We start from the raw sequence: 21226 nt of genomic DNA on the forward strand, positions 1-21226 counted from the left end.
TCCCTTAGACCTCACCCTTTATTTATTAAACTATCGGAATATCGTTGACCATGTGGACTTTCGTTTTTATTACCTTAAGTGATTATGACATCAAAGCCTGTTTGATGTTCCTCTCAGGAAACCCTGATGTTATAAAGATAAGGAAGGAGAAGGGTTGGTGCACTTTAAAAGCTTTCCCCTTACCATCTGTCTTCTTGCTGCAGTAATTTAATATTAAATCCAAATTGTCTTTTACTAACTCAATCTAAAACTAAACCGTTAATCTTTTAAACTGTACATCAAAAAGTGCATTTTCACAAAGTGGTTTTCTCTAAATTTACCAAACAGTCAATTATATATATATATATATATATATATATATATATATATATATATATATATATATATATATATATATATTATATATTTTATATTTAATTTTATTTTAGTCGTTTATTTTGTTTTTTACTCCATTTTTTCCCAATTTGGAATTGGCAATTGTATGTATTTATCTTGATGTATTGGTCCACCGCTGCAACCCCCCCCGCCGACACGAAACAGCGGCAGACACACGCTTTCTCTAAAACATGCCCTGCCAAGCCATCTTTTTTCGCACTGTAGGTCCACAGCGAAGTCTATAGTGCCAGAGCACAGCACAGATCTGAATGGCTCCACAGCAGACCCACAGGCGCCCTGCCGACCACAGGAGTCGCTGGTGCTCACTGAACCAAGGATTACCCTGCCAAACTAAGCCTTCCTTACCCGGGCGACACTCGGCCAATTGTTCGCAGCTGGGAACTCCCGGACACGATTGGCAAATGACTTAGCCTGGATACGAAACAGTGATCTCCGGGCTATGGGGCACATCCTGCAGTCCACGTGGAGCCACTCGAGAGCCCCAAGTGAATAATATATTTTAAAAGTCCCAGCTACTCCTTTAAGATTAATTGGATATGATCTCATGTACTCTACTTTTCAAATCTCTTAAATGTCTGTGGTAATCCTCATGCTGATAACATATTTTCTGGTATCATAAATGTTCCTTATTAAAGATGTTCTTTAATATATAATACCAGCTCTGTTTAATTAGTCCAGCCTTGGTCTAAAATGATCTTTCCTTAATAGCAGAAACACACTTTTCAGTGTGTTTTAAAAGCTTGTTTCTGTAATTTTACAAGTGTGTGTTCAACAAACCTGGCTCCTCTCTACCTAAAAATCCCCTGCTTCAGCAGACCTTGACAACCAATAGATAATAATTCGAAGAGGCCCACTTTCTAACCAGAGTTACTTTAATAAACTTCGACTGTAAGCACTTTCCCAAATCTATTACATTGGATCATACTTTTGCTAGATTAAAGAGACTGCTCAGACAGGTATCTCAACAGATAAGAAGAGGTCCATATCTTAATTTCAAGCAACTACCAAGCTCCCATTAACCCCTTGCGGTCCTATGTCGGACCAGATCTGACATTACAATTTTTCCTTTCCGGTCCGATGTCAACACATGTCTCTAGTAGCAGACAAACCCTTTTAATGGCCCAGTGAGACCAACAGAGGCCGAGAGAAGACGAAAAAAGGAGGCGTATCTGAGCAATACACATAGTTCCTTTACCACAGACAAACAAACAAGATAGCTGCTGCCGCGTCCAGCGCTCAAAGAATGTCACAGACATTTGCCAAGCTTTTTGAGATGTTATACTAATAATGATTTGGGTAGCATTATTGAGGCGTTTGATGATAAAATGATTGATCAGGAGATGATCACCATGCACTACTATGAAAAGGGATGTGATAAATACAGTGAACAAGGGGTGGGGCAGGGCTGGAAAGGCAGTACTGAGTGTCCTGTTGATATGCAGTGCCTTTTAAACCTGTTTTACTATGAATTAAAATGACCTTTAAACAGCGTGTGTAAAATAAACAGCGCGTGTGAAAATAAATTGGACCTGACACGCCTGACAGGCACTGAATAAGTGGACGCAAAGGCTTCATTTTATAGATAGGTAATGAGAACACGATTATTTTCTTGTTTTCTTGCACAAAGCAATTCTTCTCGTTAGTGAAATATATTTATTCAGAGCAAAAACCTTGAATTGACGACCGTGTCTAACAAGCAAAATCCCGCACAATCCATTTTTTCCCTTGTCTCCGAAATCTAATGCTGCCTCGCTCATGCAGGCAAAAGCCGTTTAATGATAAGAGCTTGTAGCTTCATGCTTCTGCCAATGGTTTTTAAATAGGTAACAGTTTATACTGCATTGTCTCATTTTTAGACTTAACGGTTTTTCTATTATTATACTTCTGTCTTCTATTATAGTAAAACCTTTACACTTATATGCTGTTTCAATTAGATTACAGTATCTGTGTTTAGCTTAAAGACTGCTTCCAAATTAAGTTTACCTCTTTTTTATAAGAAACTTCTCAAGCCAATTAAATTAGATGCTTGTTTTCTGCCTTTACAGTCTTCCTGTAGCAAGACATCTATTTTTAATATAGTAAAAGCTTATACACGTAAAACACTCATGCTAGTTCAAATATTCTATTCCAGTTTACTCAAATGGATTTTCTCTCCATTTAGTTTTATTCTGTTTCTGTAAAATTTGGAATGTTTATAAAAGCGTCTGTGTTTAGTTTAAAAGTAGTTTAGTTTCCCAACTAAAGCTTTTCTGATAAGGAATTTCAACGGCGAACACATTTCCAAGATAATTAAATAAAACCATAGTTTCTGCTTTTGCTCCCAAAGTTATAGCTCTCAGATAAGGAAAACTCATGTCTTAAGTCTGGCCAGTTTCCAAGAACTAATAGCCTTTAAAACACTATACAGTTATTGCAATATTTTAATATTGTTGCAGTTTCACAGATGCTCAATTTGGGTCAGTTTCTGCTTTCAGTGAGTCTGTGAAAGCCACTATAGGAATCTTTATCCATTTCTGCACATCACAGGTGTGGGTGACAGTCTTTAAAAGCCTGATACTTGCGAAACACTGAAACCTTGTTAGCCAAGCGCCCATCTTTGCATTCACATTCCCATCAGTCAGTGGGAAAGCTTCAAAGAAATTAAGTTGGCTCTATCAAAGAGCCTTGCACCCCTGCTGCATAATCCTTTCAGTCAAAAAAGTGCTGGCATCTTATACAAGTAGGACCACTTTTTAGAAAATGTGAAAACAAAAGCTGGGCTATTAAAGGGCCATCTAAGAACTGGACTATTAAATTTCCAATATATAGAAATGTTGGTAGGTCCATGTTTAACTGTAGATTTATACATTCATGGAATAGCCTACCAGGTGATGTAGTTAAATCTAAAACACTGGAACATTAAAAAAAAAGACTAGATTCTGACTAGATTCATTAGGGGAGAATGGTGTGCTTACAAGGGGCAAGCCTTGATGGGCCGAATTGCCTTTTCTTGTTCTCAAACTTTTCTCGTTCTCAAATGTTCTTTTGCAGACTTGCTGTATGCCTGGCAGTGGAATTTAAGATACAACATTATTTTTGTTTTATGTTACAAATCGTTGTACCAAAGTTTTGAGATTGTTTGTTTGCTTTTTATAATTATTGGTAGGAATCTGTCCAATGTGGAGGAGATTGGGACTTGTTCCTACATAAACCATGTCATCACCATGACCACACTATATATTCAGCAGGTACGTGGCAACGGTTACTAATAGAACATATTGGCTATTGTCAAGTTTGCGCTGAATTGAGACTTGCATTGTACTTGCATATTTGAGCATGCACCTGCAAAGTCATTGAACACATCAAATGGACCCCTCAACCCCGGGACGGGGGGGGACCCCCCGGACAAAGATGTGCCTGTTTCTAATTTCCGGGTCAGTATGAACAAACTCTGTGCTCACATGTATATACATATATGAAGGCCAGACCTTAATCATCCTGTTATTTTATGTTGTTGAAGGGCAATGCCTCTATACAAGGGCTTGATTCTGGTAGTGCTGCTTCTGGAATGCACCATGTCAAAATTCATTGTGGGAAGAAGATAAATTGGTCGTGTAAAGAATGTTACTGCTTTATTAATACATAAAACCTAATACTGCTTTTTATCTTGTTTACAGGGGCACAATTAGTACTTTTACATGTTACATTTTATATATAATATATATATACACACACACACACACACACACACACACACACACACACACACACACAGTGCTCACCCTTTATAACGCTGTAGTCGGGAGCAATAGTTACAATTATGCTGTTTGTGTTACACCTTATAACGAGTATAAAAGGGCTGCTGTAATGACACCGATTCCGCACTATAAAGCATTATAACGGATGAGCACTGTGTGTATGCTCGTGTGTGTGTGTCTCTATATATATATATATATATATATATATATATATATATGCACACACATGCACAATCACACACGTTGGATTAAAATAAAAGCAGGTGCTTAAAAAAACTAAACACAAAATTAGCTAAACAATTGAATATATCGATACAATTCTGAAGTTGAATTATAGCAAATTGTATTTTAGAAACTGCTTCTACCTTACAATAAACAGTGATATCGTTTTTTTACTTCTTCCTTGTTACCTTTAGCTAAAGAGCAAGACCAAAGAGAAGGAGCTAGCGGACCAAACTCCTGCAGAAGAATTTGTCAGGCACGCCCTCACCTTCTGCGAGAGCCTGTACGACCCATATCGAAACTGGAGACACCGGGCTTCTGGGTATGTCACTTTATTCGGGGGATTTTGCAATCTAGGGGTAGGGTGGTTTGAAAAGCAAATACAAAGCATTTATGACAGAGTTATATGGTGATATTCAGTCATATTGTTCAGAGGGTCTGTATCAAAGTAGACAAACATTTCAGTTAATTGCTGTTATCACTGAAATACCAGGACAGTGAATTTTGGAAGCCGGATACCACTAAAGACAAAAATGAGGAAGTCATAAAATGGCATAGGTTCCATTTATGAAACATTCCACACAGGTAACAAGCTGTGATCCTACCCTTTCAGATCAGGGTCCTGGCATTGTCCACTGAGGTTCCCACATGTCCCACAGAAGGTTCATTTTTTCTTGAAATACTGAAGCAGTTGCCAGGTCACCCACACTGGTGACTGGGGCAGGGTGAATGCACTGGGGTAAAAAAACAACCTCCTAGATATCTAGAAAGTCTGATTTCCAACAAAATCTGTTTAATTCTGCTTGATGGAGATTTGTAAGCTGTCACAGTACATTTCTACTGTTTGATGAGCAGTTGTTACCGGAATTGGCATATTGCCCTGCCCTGGGTTGTAACACTGGGGCAGAAGTGAGTATCTGGGAGGAATAGTTTAGCTGAGATTGCTATGCTTAGTGAAGAATTTGCTTCACAGCATTGTTTAATGCAGTCAAACTGGAAAAACCACAAGCATTTTTTGAGAAAGAATTCAGGACTAGGGAATGCTGGTTATTTGGGATGGGAATTGTAACGTTTAAACATACAAACTGTACAAACTCTAAAGAAGTGGTAAAACATTTAATAATATGCTAGACGTATAACCGGTCACATGACAAATGTCACCAAATGCATATTTTTTTATGCATTCATTTTCACTAATTTATCATCAGTAGTCTGTTGCGTATGAGACTGCTCTAGTGCCACAATGAGGGCGGATATTCTAAAAAGGAAGGGATTTGGCAGTCGTGTAAAAGAAAGATTGACACTGTGCGAGTTTGATTCTCGCTTCATTAATGTACTCTGTGTGTTTATGCCTGTACAGTGGCTTGCGAAATTATTGACCCCCCTTGGCATTTTTCCTATTTGTTGCCTTACAACCTGGAATTAAAATTGATTTTTTGGGGGTTTGTATCATTTGATTTACACAACATGCCTACCACTTTGAAGATGCAAAATATTTTTTATTGTGAAACAAACAAGAAATAAGACAAAAAACAGAAAACTTGAGCGTGCATAAGTATTACCCACCCCCCCCCCCCCCCCCCCCCAAAGTGAATACTTTGTAGAGCCACCTTTTGCAGCAATTACAGCTGCAAGTCTGTTGGGGTATGTAACTATAAGCTTGGCACATCTAGCCACTGGGATTTTTGCCCATTCTTCAAGGCAAAACTGCTCCAGCTCTTTCAAGTTGGATGGGTTCCGCTGGTGTACAGCAATCTTTAAGTCATACCACAGATTCTCAATTGGATTGAGGTCTGGGCTTTGACTAGGCCATTCCAAGACATTTAAATGTTTCCCCTTAAACCACTCGAGTGTTGCTTTAGCAGTATGTTTAGGGTCATTGTCCTGCTGGAAGGTGAACCTCCGTCCCAGTCTCAAATCTCTGGAAGACTGAAACAGGTTTCCCTCAAGAATTTCCCTGTATTTAGCGCCATCCATCATTCCTTCAATTCTGACCAGTTTCCCAGTCCCTGCCGATGAAAAACATCCCCACAGCATGATGCTGCCACCACCATGCTTCACTGTGGGGATGGTGTTCTCGGGGTGATGAGAGGTGTTGGGTTTGCGCCAGACATAGCGTTTTCCTTGATGGCCAAAAAGCTCAATTTTAGTCTCATCTGACCAGAGTACCTTCTTCCATATGTTTGGGGAGTCTCCCACATGCCTTTTGGCGAACACCAAACATGTTTGCTTATTTTTTTCTTTAAGCAATGGCTTTTTCTGGCAACTCTTCCGTAAAGCCCAGCTCTGTGGAGTGTACGGCTTAAAGTGGTCCTATGGACAGATACTACAATCTCTGCTGTGGAGCTTTGCAGCTCCTTTAGGGTTATCTTTGGTCTCTTTGTTGCCTCTCTGATTAATGCCCTCCTTGCCTGGTCCGTGAGTTTTAGTGGGCAGCCCTCTCTTGCCAGGTTTGTTGTGGTGTCATATTCTTTCCATTTTTTAATAATGGCTTTAATGGTGCTCTGTGGGATGTTCAAAGTTTCGGATATTTTTTTATAACCCAACCCTGATCTGTACTTCTCCACAACTTTGTGCCTGACCTGTTTGGAGAGCTCCTTGGTCTTCATGGTGCCGCTTGCTTGGTGGTGCCCTTTGCTTAGTGGTGTTGCAGACTCTGGGGCCTTTCAGAACAGGTGTATATATACTGAGATCATGCGACAGATCATGTGACACTTAGATTGCACACAGGCGGACTTTAACTAACTATGTGACTTCTGAAGGTAATTGGTTGCACCAGATCTTATTTAGAGGCTTAATAGCAAAGGGGGTGAATACATATGCACGCACCACTTTTCCGTTATTTATTTTTTAGAATTTTTTGAAACAAGTTATTTTTTTCATTTCACTTCACCAATTTGGACTATTTTGTGTATGTCCATTACATGAAATCCAAATAAAAATCCCTTTTAATTCTATGTTATAAGGCAACAAAATAGGAAAAATGCCAAGGGGGGTCAATACTTTCACAAGCCACTGTAGGAGGCGTGCTATGGTTTCAATTCTATGGTGGGGTTAACTAACGTTAATGACAAGTTGAGTTTGTTCTATATTTAAAATGGCATTTCTAAGCAAAGGAAGCCAGGCATTTTTTCTGAGTTTGTTCAATACTGTATTTAAAATTGAATCTCTAAACAAATGAAGCCACGTTTTGGAAGTATTTTGAAGAACTGGATGAGAAAACCATGGTACCGTGTAAATAATTATGCCAAACAAAATTGCCTTACCACAAAAACACAAGTTCAGTGCGTCACATTTTGAAATGAAAACATTCAGAATTATTGTGGATGAATCGTGAATGCAGCAGTTTTGAATCGATGTAAGGTTATCCCAATACTGTGCCAATCCATAAAACAATAACAGCAAGGCTGGAAAAACTGAAAGAAAAAAAGTGTTGCAGTTGTTCATACAAAACCTTTAAAAGCGAGAAAAAGGTTTGTGGACCCCATTCCCCAGTCTTCCTATAGATGGAAGGCTTTTTTCACTTGAAATTGTTCTGTAAGCTTTTGGACTGAACAGCAGTTTATGTTTAGTATAGTTTGTGTTTGTATGTTGGAACTACTGCACTAGAATAAAGGACCCCTGAGACACACTTCAGACCGGTAGGCCAGGCATCTCTTTTTACAGTTTAATGTAAAATTGTACAATTTCATGTAAAATCGTGAATTTGAATATTTTATGTTGTTTAGTAATACTTGACCATATACAATTAACTGCACAAGAAGAAAGGCAAACATTATATTAATTACTTAATATATTACTTGTGTGTTAATTTGGCATTTAAAATAGGACTTGTGGCAATGTTTGGGAGGTTTATTGATATTTTTAATTATAGTTCGGGATGAGGGTCAGACACCAATCTTTGCGTCACAAATTGAATCTTTCAGTTTACACATTAGCTAATTAAGATTGTTAGCACTATAAATACCCTCTTCACTTTCCTCTCAGTTGCAGTCAATATTCAGGATTATTTTTCCGTTTCGTCGGATATGATGATCTGTTTGCATTTTTCCCGGAGCCGTGATCCACTCATCCAGTTCAACCAGCCCTTTCCGGGCCAACTCCACGACAACTGCATTCGGCGGTATTTACCACTTCGAACCTCTCCGCCCAGGTGTCTGCTTCTCCTGTCTGCCGTAGCTCCCGCCTGGCCACTTGTTCCTCCGCAACTCCTGACATCAGAGACTGGACGATCCCCAGACTCCAGCATTATCTTCATAGCAGCAACATCACTTTTAAATCTACAGCACGTAAGGAGAATGTTTATTTTATTTCTCTCCACTCTGCAGCATCATTCCCATCGCAGGTGCTATGACGTAAGTACAGATCGTTGCTTTACAGGCCCCTCCCAGAGTTGCCAAGTCTCACAACAAAACAAGCCAAACCCATGCCAGTATGGATGTTTCTAAAAATTCCAACCCATGACTCTCAAGAATCAATTCCGTTGATTAAGCAGACTTGAAACACCGCGCCCTGCAACGACTGCATCCACACGAAGTGCATCTACATCCGGAAAACTCTGAAGGTGGGACCACAGCACTTGTCAATCAAAGTCTCATTTAGAGGTTGCTGAGCATTCTGGCGCCAACTGTAACCTTTCAGGTTACCTCCCCTCTCTGCAGGTGCCCAGCAGGCCCCTGCAGTGACCTTCCTGGTCATTATGGGCGTCCAGTAGGTCCCCATGGTGGTCCCTTCTCCTCCAACTGTAACCTTTCGGCTTCTCTCCCCTCATTGCAGGTGTCCAGCAGGCCGCATAGTGGCCCCTTCTCTGTGAGATGCTTTTTTTTTCTTTCAGCTCATCAGCAGTTTATTCAAAACACTTACCATTGCCGAGTTCATTCTAGCTCTCGGCCATTTCGGGGACATCACATGCGAGTTCTGTCCTGACCGCTGGCGTGAGTTGGTTAATTGTATGGCGATCATTTTAGACTTCTCAGTTGATTCGGAGGTTCCCATTTCTTTGAATACTACAAATTATTTTTCTGCCTAAGCCACTGCCCATCTTCAACAATGGAACCAAATCATCTACTGGGGCACACTGGACCAATACATATTCTCCATTTTTCACAGGTCTTCGGCTACTAGTATGCTCAGCATGCGGTTGAACTGCTCACCCCACTGACCCTCCACCCTGTCCTCTCATGTCTGTCCCTCGTAATCCTTCTCATCTTTTCATCACCTCCAAATCAAAGGACGATCAGGGCTGCAATACTGCATACTCTGGAGGCTGTCAGATTTGTAATAACTTCAACAAAGGAAACTGTACTATTCCGCCTGTAACGTCCTTCATTTCCACATTTCATCAGTTAATTCTCAGAGTTCAACATATTCTCGGCCACCTGAATGTAATCGCTGATTCTCTTTCACGTTTCCTAATGCAGAGATTCAGAGCATTAGCTCCTGAAGACGACCTCCTGCCAACTCAGTTTCCTCCCTTTTCAGACCTGACATTCATGTGAGCCACTTGCTGCATTCCCTAATTCTGCAGGCTCAAGAAAACAACTCATCTCAGCATCACTCCCCGCTCACTGCAAATATATTGGTCATCTTGGAATTGCATTCCGTTCCTTTCATTTTCAATTCCTGTAGTATCACCCACTATTATGTCCCTTAAGAATACCGCTGTAAGAGTTTCCTCCATCAATATTTCAATTTCCGGCATCCAGTTTTTCTACAAACTCATTTTTGGCATCCCCAGCACTACACTCGGCAACTCACACATTTCACAAATCCTGAAAGGGCTTCAACGACCAGAATCTCTTTCTCCCCCTGCTTGCTTACCTATCACCATCAACATACTCTCTTGGTGCCTCTCCTCCGCTCTGTCTAATCCTCCCAGTTTTTAGCTAAACCTTAAAGCCCTTTTCTCTTAGCTTTCTTGGGTTCCTTAGGTGCTCCAGAGTGTACATCGCTCTCAGATTCACCCCTGTATCTCCGACCTCGCAATTACCTCATCTGATACCTTTTCCTTCCTGCTCAAAAGAAGTAAAAATGTCCAGGAAGATTAGGGAACCCTTTCTTTTTCGTTTATAAATAAAACTCCCATGTTAGCCCATATGACCCCTTTCTCTCTTATCCATGTTTTTTGTTTTCCTCTCCTGCGTGCTGCTGATCATTTGATAAAGGTTGGCTAAACCTTCAAGTGGGCTATATTCAATACTAATTGTGGCATTGAGACCGGCTTGTTCTTTTTGGGGGTCTCCGCCTCGTCCATTCAGCTAGGCAGTGAGCCCCCAAACCAAATTTATTCAACACAATTCTCTGTAAAATTGCATACTCTGTATTCTCCACAATAGATAGTTGTACTAAAACATTTCGTGATTGGTGTTTGTCCAGAACTACTGAATGTACACTAGTACAGTATGTAGAGGAGAGTGGCGTTTGATTCGAGTACTCAGAAATTGTAATGCTCAAGTACTCGTCTCAAACAACAATAGATCTCAAAAATCCCACCGCTACTGTCAAAGACTGCAAACTTTTAAATCTCTGAGGCAGACTTTTTAATATCAGTCACAGTGCTCTTTAAAATTCCAAAGTATTATGCTATTTTATCCCTGGTAATTACTTTTCCAGAAGTGAAAGTATTTCCAACTTTTTTTTCTATTTTAAGCACAACTTGCTTTTGCTTTTGCGCTGTACAAAAAAACTTAGTAGGTTCCCGTTTTTTTGTTGTTAAGCGAACACGCTAAGAAACACACTATTCTAAAAACATTATACTATCTGAAAATGTGTTCAATATATATGTAGTATAGATATATATTCACTAGCAATTTTAATTGCAACCATTACAACTTGCAAGGTGTGTTGTGTGCTGTGCTGCCAGCCACAGGGCGGGCTGACTGATCGGAATCTCAGAGCTATTGGCAGGCAGCTATCCAAGAAAGCCAAGTGTTTTTCAACCCTGACTTCCAGACAGGGGTTTTGAGCTCGGGTCAAGAGATGCACTGCAAGGTGGGAGAGTACTTGGATCAGTCTTCATTCAAAATGTGTTTGTATTACAAACTTGTGTGATTGTGTTTTAGACCTGCAACATTATTGCTACAGTGTATGTCCTGGAACATAAATCCACATTGCAGCAAAGTGTTCTCTGATCTGTCTTCAAAAGTAAACAGATACCCTCCCTGTATGTACTGTAACAGCCTTTGTAACCAAAGGGTGCATTGTTTGCTTTACAAGCTTAAGGCTGGGTCACAAATGAAGAAATCTGATCTATTCAGCATCTGTATGGATAAATCACTGTACATTTCATATAATTGTGTTATTGAACACAAACCAGAAAATTTTGCAGAAAACAGTACGGTAGTGACAGTAAAAACATATCGGGTGCCATGTGTTTTTTTTGGGAGTTTCCAACCGTTGCTTAGCTTTTAGATTAGATTATTTTCTGTATTGGTTCAGTAGTATATTTGCAAAATGAATAATAAACACACTACTTATTTGTGTGTTTTTCTATTGTACTGTAGCATACATTTTACACAAATAATCATTTACACAAATGATTACTTGTATTCTATATTATAAAGATTTATGTCTATGTTGCAAGTGAGTTTAACAGGCTTTGATGGAGGGCCGATCGTACACTCAGGTGCTTCCAAGCAGTGTCCAGCATGTGCAGGTTAGGTAAAGAGCTGTTTTTAAGTGTTACTACACCCTATTATGCAAGCCTTGTTGTGGTTTGATGTTTTTCATCTTTTCTACTTCTATCAGTTCTCCACATACTAACTCTCAGTTACCACGGTTCCAGAGGGGGCAGGAATAACTGTTGCACACCCCAGTAGTCAAATATCCTACTCTTTCTAGTCAGGGTGAACTAGCTCACTTCACAAATTCAGTTTGAAGGGTTTGACAGTATGTGATTGGAGCAGGAGCTGACAGATTATTGCACTGCTTAGGACACTATGTCATTATTTCATCTTGGAGGGGTTTGATACTTTGATACATGAATCTTCAGTTCTGTATTTACCATACTTGTGTCTTAGCTTAAAATCCCACAAACATTCACATTAAAAACAGTTTGGGTGATGTATTAGTTTTGGGGCTGGGCGATGTATCTATGTGTATTAATATTATACTAGTAGAAACAAACTGTACTCTCAGGGGGAAAGCTTGTTGTATTGTTTTGGGGTGGTATTTTTGTTGGCAAAGTGTACTAACTCGACAGTGTGTTTTTGTTTGTTTTTCGGAGACGCAGTTGTGGTCAGTGTTTCTAAAATGTTCTCATTCGTTCTCACAGTGGGCTGGTGAGTGCAGTAGAGAAGAGCAGACAGAAGTACAAAGCCGCCCCCCTGACCGTGGAGTTCGTCCCTTTCTTTTACCGTAAGTACCTAGAAATTCACCTGCTCTTCATTCAGATCCCGTTGGCAGCTGAAACCGCTGCATATCGCTCTTGTTAATAACAAATTCAGAAATGTACACTTGGGTTTATAAAGTCACTGTGTACTGTCCATTTGCATTTACCCTTGAGGGTTTCCGAATTCATGAAAGTGAGGCAGACACCAGGCTCTCTTTCAAATTAAAAAACATGTATTCACATCTCCTAAAGTGAAGTGTACATGTAACATGTGTGCAAAACCCTGTGAACCATCATGTGACATAAATAATGAACGGAGCTGTAATATTCTGAAATGCAAATCATAGTAACCCTGTCTATTACATGGATGGCTGGGCAGCCTAGGATTTAATTCCTTGTTTAATGCAAATCTCTTGTATACAGTATAGCCTATCAAAAATACTATAAGCTGTACTGAGATATTATTATTACTATTATTATTATTATTATTAATAATACCCTGTTATACTGAACACCTTGTATATCACATGCAACCGGTATAGAACAAACTCTTCCAAAATATGTGAAATGGGATTCCTAAAAATAGTGCTAATATGAAACTGTAGCAAACTGCCAATGAATACTGTTTGTTACAGTATTATTTTATTAAAAATGCCTGTACATTAACAGTGATCATATGAATGGACATCTTTTGTTTTTACTTTTTTTTTCTTCTTTTTTTTTAATCAAAAAGGTAATACTAAAGTCTTATGTGTAAGTTCCTGTAAATATACACTATTGAAGACATGGAAGTGGAACCACAACCATGTTAATATAAGAATATTAGAATGCAGGATTTGGAGCCAGTTCTTTTTTTCTGAGGCGGGTGAACGGGTTACCCCATTGGTTAGCGGTGATATGAGCAGCTGTATCCTTATCAACAAGCTCAAATAAAATCACAACCATGAAGAAAATGGTTCAGAGTCAGGCATGTTCTTACAGAGCAGTTTACTGATTTAAAAAGAGCGTTGTGGTTTGTGAGAAGAATCAGCCTTTTGTTTTAAAACTCTGTTAGTGCTGCTCACAAAGAGGTGAGAATTAACTTTCTCTTTCCACAGACAAGCGAGTGCCAGATCTCACATCATTATGAAGTGATCATTTGTGTTTGATTTTATTTTTAAATCATTTTTATAATATGTATTTATATATAAATTTAGCTGGGTTTTTTCCCACAAAGGTCTTCTTGACATCACTAAACTAAGCCAGTCACAACTAAACTGTAGAGAGAGGACCACGTTGGTGCAGGTTTATGAATGTGAGGATGGCAGTATTTAGGTCTGGTGTGATTGTAAATCCATTAAAACTGGCCTTTTACGTCTTTAAGAAGATTGCATGCAACACATAGACAGCTTTTTCTTTGAATTAATCTTTGTTGAGTTTTGCAAACATATTTTTCAGCCCAAAGAGCTGCATTAGAATTGTGCATGCTGAATTCAAATAAAATATTTTTGAATAAAGTGCAAAAAAAAAAGAACAATAATACATTGAGACAAGCCACACATTTACATTACATTACAGTTCTACTTGGTAACTTGATGATTACTGGCTGCAAGCCTACAATCTTTCCTCACGATTCGTTCTTTAAATGAACAGTACTAATTAACCCTACACTGAGGCACACAGTACCAAATCCGAATAACATTAAGTGACATAACATGAATCATGCAATGCATGTTTCAAAGGGAGTTCAGTAGGACTGGCTTGACAAGGTAATTTGTACTCTCTTTTGAGAACTAGTATTTCAGCAGCTTTTCATTCCCGCTGGTGACATTTAACCTTATCAGAATGTTGTTGCAGAGCGCAGAAAAATAACTCTCCTTTATTTCTTTCTGGGGAAACTGTCTGGCAAAAGATACATGGCTATGTATGACAATATCTGTCTCTATTGATCCCTAGTAGAATACTGAAATGGCTGTACATAATTCAATTGAGTCACTTTTCCATGAACATTAAAGTCCTATCTGCAAATTTACATTCTACCTCTCAGGGTAACTGTAGATGGTATGGGCAGAGACTCATGTTTGGAAACTGTTCCTGTTTTAATTCCAAGTCACACCATCTGTTAGGACTTTGACCTTAGCCTAGCTCCTTATAACGTGATCTCACTGATTAATTATTAAAGACTGCTATAGCTCGTATAATGTTTCAGACCTCATTTAACTTGAATAACCCATTCACACGTATTCTGCATATTGGGCAGGATTGTAAACAAGTGTAGACTGATGCATTCACTTAAAAAAATGATAGCCATGGGCTGTTCATAATACTCTTAAATAGCATTAGCAGCGGTTCGGTTGTAGTGAAGATATTTCGGTTAGTGTTGTTAAGGCTATGTAAATTTTTATAGCACATTACGTGTTTAAACTGCTTAACACTAGAAGGCGCCACAGTCATATATATTTATATATAGATATATATATATAGATATATATATATAATATATCTATATATATATATAATCTATATATAATATCCTCTACAGAGATATTACCTATAGGACAAAAAAATACAAACGACAAAAAAATACAAATGTTTGATCGGACCTGGGATCTGACTGCACATCTTTAGTATGCAGGACTTCAAAAGTTCTTTATTTGTATTACTGTGTTCAAGAATACAGACCCCATGCAAGTTCAAGATGGGTTATAGTTCAAACGTAGTAGCCCTTAAAACATTGTCAAGAATAACTTTTTTTTTTTTTTTTTATCTTCCAGAATGCTTTCAAGAGAGTGAACATTTGAAGGAGAGCCTAAAATGTTGCCTTCTGCATCTCTTCGGGGCCATTGTGGCTGGAGGACAGGTGTGGAGGCCTACCTTTGATTCACTGGATATCCAGATTGCTGGCGCCCCTTGGGAGGCACCCAAAAAAAGTGGAATTCTCAAATGCAAAAAAAGCTACAAATGTGCAAAACAAACAATAGTGCTTTACCTTTAAAGAAAGGGGGCTTTTAAGTTAGATTTCTTTTTCCAGTGTGTTTGATATGATCAGCTACCTGATATGGCATTGACTCATTGATATAAGTCTAGCTCACTGATGAATACAGATGCATTTTTATGCCTGCCTACTAAATTATAATTGAGCTACAGACAAATCCGAGTTGGAAGCCTGCAGGTCACCTCAGCACACACTGGGTTAATCATGCAACCTTTAGCTATGATCTGACTCGAGGTTGCCACCCTCGTTTTACCTGTTGTAGGGATCTGTGAGCTTTCTTCACCAGATATCAGAGGCAACTGTTGCAGGTTGACAGTAATGCTAAATTTGCATGAGTAACAAAACAGCTGAACTAGAATGGAGCCTGCCCGCAGCTTTTAAAAGAACACCTTAGTCTGTAACAGTACATTTCAAATTCTTTCTAACAAGCGCACTGCCAAACTAGACACATTTACTCGTCACAAGCTTCTTCAGATGTTTACACTTGAAGTAATATATTTTACAGACCGCATTGAACGTTTCAAAATTTTCCCTAACTGATAGCATCTGTTTTCAAATAGAATAAAATGTCACCACTCAGTTGACCAAAGAGGTGTGATTACTGGCTGTGCAAAATGAAATGAGTTGTTACCACAAATTCTGTATTGGGCATCAGGGTTAAAGTGTTCTAAAAGTGGTCTGTGGCAAATGCAGTGTATGAGTCCTCCAAACATGTACTGACAAGAAATCATGGGAAAGGACTGTTAAATTGCAACAGTAACTGACATTAAAATATTACACTAAATTCCTGTTTTAATGAGGGGTGCAGCAAATGGAAAGCTGGTTTGCTGGGTGAATCGAAAAGCAGATTTTTCTGACTGGCCTTGAGAAAATATATCGGTTGAAATATTGTGATAAAGATCGTTTTTAATACGCAGTCAAGAATGCCTTTTTGAGAAAGTGATTTAGTATTTCAAGAAGTATACTAAATTGAAGATTAGATTTATATTCCTGTAGTTTTTTAGACATGGTTGAATAGAGGTCAGTAGTAGTCCACGTAAAAACTTCACTATGAAGTTTCAAAGTAAAGCAATTTTCCAGGTTTTTATTTATTTATTAATATTTTTGTTAAACTCCAACTTGGAATTAAAGGTAATAACATCACAATAGTGTATAGGGCTAATATAATATGACCACTTATTAATACAACCCTGGGCAGTAGTGTTTTATTTAGGTTGAGCAGTACAGTTGTATTTATTGTAGAGCATTAATATAAGGAACCTATTGTATACATTAGTCCATCATCATGGGTAATATCACATATTTTTTCCATTAGGATGTACTAAATTGGGTGGCCACACCCTGTTGACTATCTGCACCACACACATTTCACACCTGAAATAAATGGAGCGAGAACTGAGAATAACATGTATGCCTATTCAGCCAGCTAGTTACCCTGTATATAATATGTTCCAGACATTAATTGTCCTTGTTGTTTTAGTCTTTGAGTTGAATTTGGACAAAAACAAATACATCGCCTATATTTTCCAGCGCAATGCACTTCAGGCGATTTCTCCGGCCACCATGGAGGTCCTGATGAGGCTGCTGGCAGACTGTGATTTGATAGAGGACAAGGACCCAGGTGACATCAACCAGAAGGCCGAGCTGACCCTGAAGTGCCTGACCGAAGTGGTGCAGATGCTGCTATCCAGCAGCTCAGACCAGCGGCAGGTGGAGATCAGCACCATCCTGGAGAATTACTTCAAGCTGCTCAACTCAGACCCCACTGCACTGCCTGTCAAGACCAAATCCAGACAGTGGGAAAACAGGTTTATCACACTGCAGATACAGATGCTGAGTGAGTATTGCTTCTGCACCCCCAGAGCCAGACTGGGGCTTCACATGTAGATGGAGGTGTGTGCTTCAATGTGGCAGCACAGCTTCTCAGATGTGATTTTATATATTTAAATCTTCATGGTTTTCCTGATGCCTTATTATTGCTGTGTATGAAAGTGAGATGTTTGCCACAGCCCCCGTCTCCCAAACATTACCGTTTAATTTTTTGAGTCCCCAAAAATGAATTGTAGCAAGTTATTTAGAACGCAATAGTTTTTCAGTAAATTAAAGATGAACTCCCTTTTTTTCTAATAAATGCCATTTTCATTCCTTACAGATTTTTGTTTAGATGTGTTCTGTTGATGTGAAAATGTGGGCATGCACTTCTTTTGTAAAATTATTTTCTTTGTCTTTTCATTGCTTAGACACCGTCACTGAAATGTTTCATTGCTCTGACAGACCAGTCCTTCAGGCCATTTTCCTAAACAGCAACTGCTTTGAGCACCTCATCCGATTGCTTCAGAACAGCAAGGTAGGTACCAGCTAGCATGACACTGTACAAGGCACTGCTTTGCTCTTTCTTTACTTTAAAGTGGGAGGCTGGGGGAAGATGTTTTTGGTTTCTTTGCACGAAGCTGTGTGCATATACTTGCTGTAAGCCAAGTCCTTTTTATTATTGTGTACATGGGTGTTGGGCAACAGGTGTCTCACCACTGGCAATACATCATTGACCAGCAATCTCTTCCCGTGTGTTGTGTTGTGTTGTGTTTTTGGTAAACCACAGCTAAAACATATATCTATCTAAAACATCTATCTATTTAAAGACATGTAAAGCCATTGAAAATATGTGAGCAATTGTTTTAATTCTTATTTTTGTTATTTCGCAAGACATTTCACTCTGTGTTACAGTATGGTTTGGTAGTCCAATTTTGAGAGGTTATGGTCATTTTACTTAATTGTCCTCAGTTAGAAACTGATCAAACTGCAATGTAATTGGAGTCTTCTTTCCACCCCTGCACCAGCTGTATATATTAAAAAAAATTGAGAATGCTTCAAATTCAGAATATTCAAAATTGTTTCATCACTGTATCTAGCTGCTCACTGCTTGGCAGACTAGGGACAGACAGACAGACAAACAAACAAACAATACATGTTTTTTGTAATTTTAAAAATGTATTTCGGTGCTGGTTTTTCCCTCTCAGTTTGCAGCAAAGGGACAAGACAGTTATTTATAGTTCTCAAAGCATATCCGCTTATCTGTTTGATGGATGATTCGCTGTGGCTTATATTCCAGTATTTAATTTAGTAGCTCGTACAATGGAATGCGTGTGATTGTCTCTACTGCTGTTTTTAGAAACATTGGCCCCAGCATGGAGACAGTTTAAACAGGAGAATGAACTGTTAACACACAAATAGTACCCTTTTACCATTTTATAATTAAACAAAACAGAATTTGAGCTGAAGTGGTTCGGTGCAAGTTGCACCCAGCTTACTAGGACCTGTATACTGCATGAGTACCCCTCCTGCATCTCTGTACTTACTAGAACCTGTACTTACTAGGACCTGTATACTGCATGAGTAGCCCTCCTGCATCTCTGTACTTACTAGGACCTGTATACTGCATGAGTACCCCTCCTGCATCTCTGTACTTACTAGGACCTGTATACTGAATGAATACCCCTCCTGCATCTCTGTACTTACTAGTTTCTACTGTATGTAAAATTGACCTTGGTTTAGATTTGGTGCACAATTTATGGAAGAAGTTTTATATTGAGCACCAAGAAGTTAAGTTTGACTTGAACCACACAACTTCAGCTTGGAACATTTAAAAAAGGTTTTTGGAGCCAATTACCAAGTTCCTCAGTAACACCTTGAATTAAAGCTATAACTAAACCCAAGGCAGAGCACCCTTCTCACCTTGGTTATTGCGCCTTTTAAGTAACTGGATCTAGGATTAGCCCCTGTTAGATGACCTGTTGAAGAATCTGACTTCAGTGCGTATTTGTTATGGTTCTCTTGTTATGGTCAGTTTCTTCTGAGATTTCTTTGTGGCTGGGTGACCAGTTGGATTGGCCTGCCCCAGCGATTGCTAGAGAACTGTTGCTGGTGCATCCTGCACTCGATGCGAGTGCCTTTACTGGATGCGCCACTTGGGAGCCCTGTTGAAAGTAACTTTGTCTTAAACCTCCAATGACCTTTTCAAAGTCAAATCCTACATATTTCCATTTAGAATGCAATTCCCTGCTTTGTGTCATAATCTTCAGATATAGCTGCCTCATTTGCATCAGCTAATCTGTGCTTCAAAGTGAAGGTTTAAACTGTGAACTTGACGTTGTCTGCATGTCTGTGTTACTGTATCATTTTCACAGAGTATCGTGCCTTCAGGTGAATCTGAAAGCCTGTGTGAGATGACTTGATGTGCAATGTGTTTCCTAGTTTGACACTATCTAAGATCTTAAAAATAACATTCTTACAAGTCCCTCAGCATTGCTGCTGTTTTTGTTTTCCAGACTCCAATTTGTCTTTGGCTCTGGAGAAAAACCTATAGTGTAGGTTTTAAAAAAAATAATTTAGCTATTTAAACCAGGGGTCTCCAACCCTGGTCCTGTGGGGCCGCTGTCCCTCCTGGTTTTTGTTCCAACTGTACCCTAAATTACTTAATTGGACCAAGTAAGTGTTTATTAGAAGCTTCATTGGTTCAATTAATTAATGTCGGGTACAGTTGGAACAAAAACCAGGAGGGACACCGGCCCACCAGGACCAGGATAGGAGACACCTGATTTAAATGGATAGGGGAACAGACAAGGGAGGGTAATGTAAAAGAATGAATAATTTGAATGTGGTTTAAACTGAAAAACAATATTTGTTACTGTAAATGTGTAGCTACTTTATTGCTTAAATCTGATAGTATATGCTGCTTGCATGGATTTCAAATGGCAATCTCATTCCTAATTCATAAAATATAGTTGTTCTCCCCTGTGAATGGGTTCTGCCCAAGACGATATACCGGTATTTAAAGATATTTCTGTGACTCGTACAGGACAGAGCACAGCAAGTTTTAGTGGCCCTAACCCAGTTCCCTTTTTCAGGAAACTTTACCTCACGTTTTATTTACAGTCAACTGCCATAAAAACAAATTCTTATTGCATTGCTGTAAAGCAAATTAATTCAAGATTTTAGATTAATTTAGTAACTATGAACCTTTTTGTGTGTTTTGCCTAAGATGCATTATGATTTTTCTGTAAAACATTAGCATGTTACATGTCTAGTTAAACTTTTTATAATTAAAACACTAAATCAAAGGGCATAATACATTCTTAATACATTACTCGCCTTAAATCATACATCTGCCAGTTACAAGATACTGTAATGTCATCTACAATAAGGGTATTTTATAAACACAGGAGTTTTCTACAGTAAAGCCCTGTTTATTTCTGCATGCTTTTTTTTATAATATATATTTGTTCAAACCCTAAGTAATGTTATGACTCTGTATTGCAGACGAGACTTTTAAAACACCTTATATTGCTTATTGTTCATTCAACAGCTGGTTGTAAATGCTAGATGTAAGGCAGCAGACAAGAGCGAGAAAGATCTTGCCAACAAAGTTCTGACAGAAATGAATGAGGACCAGGTATTCCCAGTGACACCTCACCTCTGCTAGCGAATGCAGCACAATCCAATAACCATTCCAGTACTGAAAACAAGCCTTGCTGTCTTAAAACAAGAGTTAATTACAAACAGGGCGAGAGA

The 21226-nt window shown here is 38.9% G+C and overlaps 1 protein-coding gene across 3 annotated transcripts in view; it reads left to right on the plus strand.

Annotated features, from left to right (window-relative positions):
* The window catches only part of nbeal1 (neurobeachin-like 1), a 77689-nt gene that overhangs the window by 22156 nt on the left and 34307 nt on the right, over positions 1-21226 (plus strand). For 2 of the 3 annotated variants that reach the window (XM_041262921.1, XM_041262922.1), the window contains exons 5-11: positions 3542-3623; positions 4550-4677; positions 12628-12710; positions 15438-15523; positions 17189-17495; positions 17899-18005; positions 21021-21107. In XM_041262921.1, the coding sequence (XP_041118855.1) occupies positions 3542-3623; positions 4550-4677; positions 12628-12710; positions 15438-15523; positions 17189-17495; positions 17899-18005; positions 21021-21107 (880 nt within the window). The remainder of the gene's footprint in view (positions 1-3541; positions 3624-4549; positions 4678-12627; positions 12711-15437; positions 15524-17188; positions 17496-17898; positions 18006-21020; positions 21108-21226) is intronic. The other variant, XM_041262923.1, reaches the window with a different exon arrangement.

The sequence above is a fragment of the Polyodon spathula genome, chromosome 11 (assembly GCF_017654505.1).
Source record: "Polyodon spathula isolate WHYD16114869_AA chromosome 11, ASM1765450v1, whole genome shotgun sequence".
Taxonomy (NCBI): Eukaryota; Metazoa; Chordata; class Actinopteri; order Acipenseriformes; family Polyodontidae; genus Polyodon; species Polyodon spathula.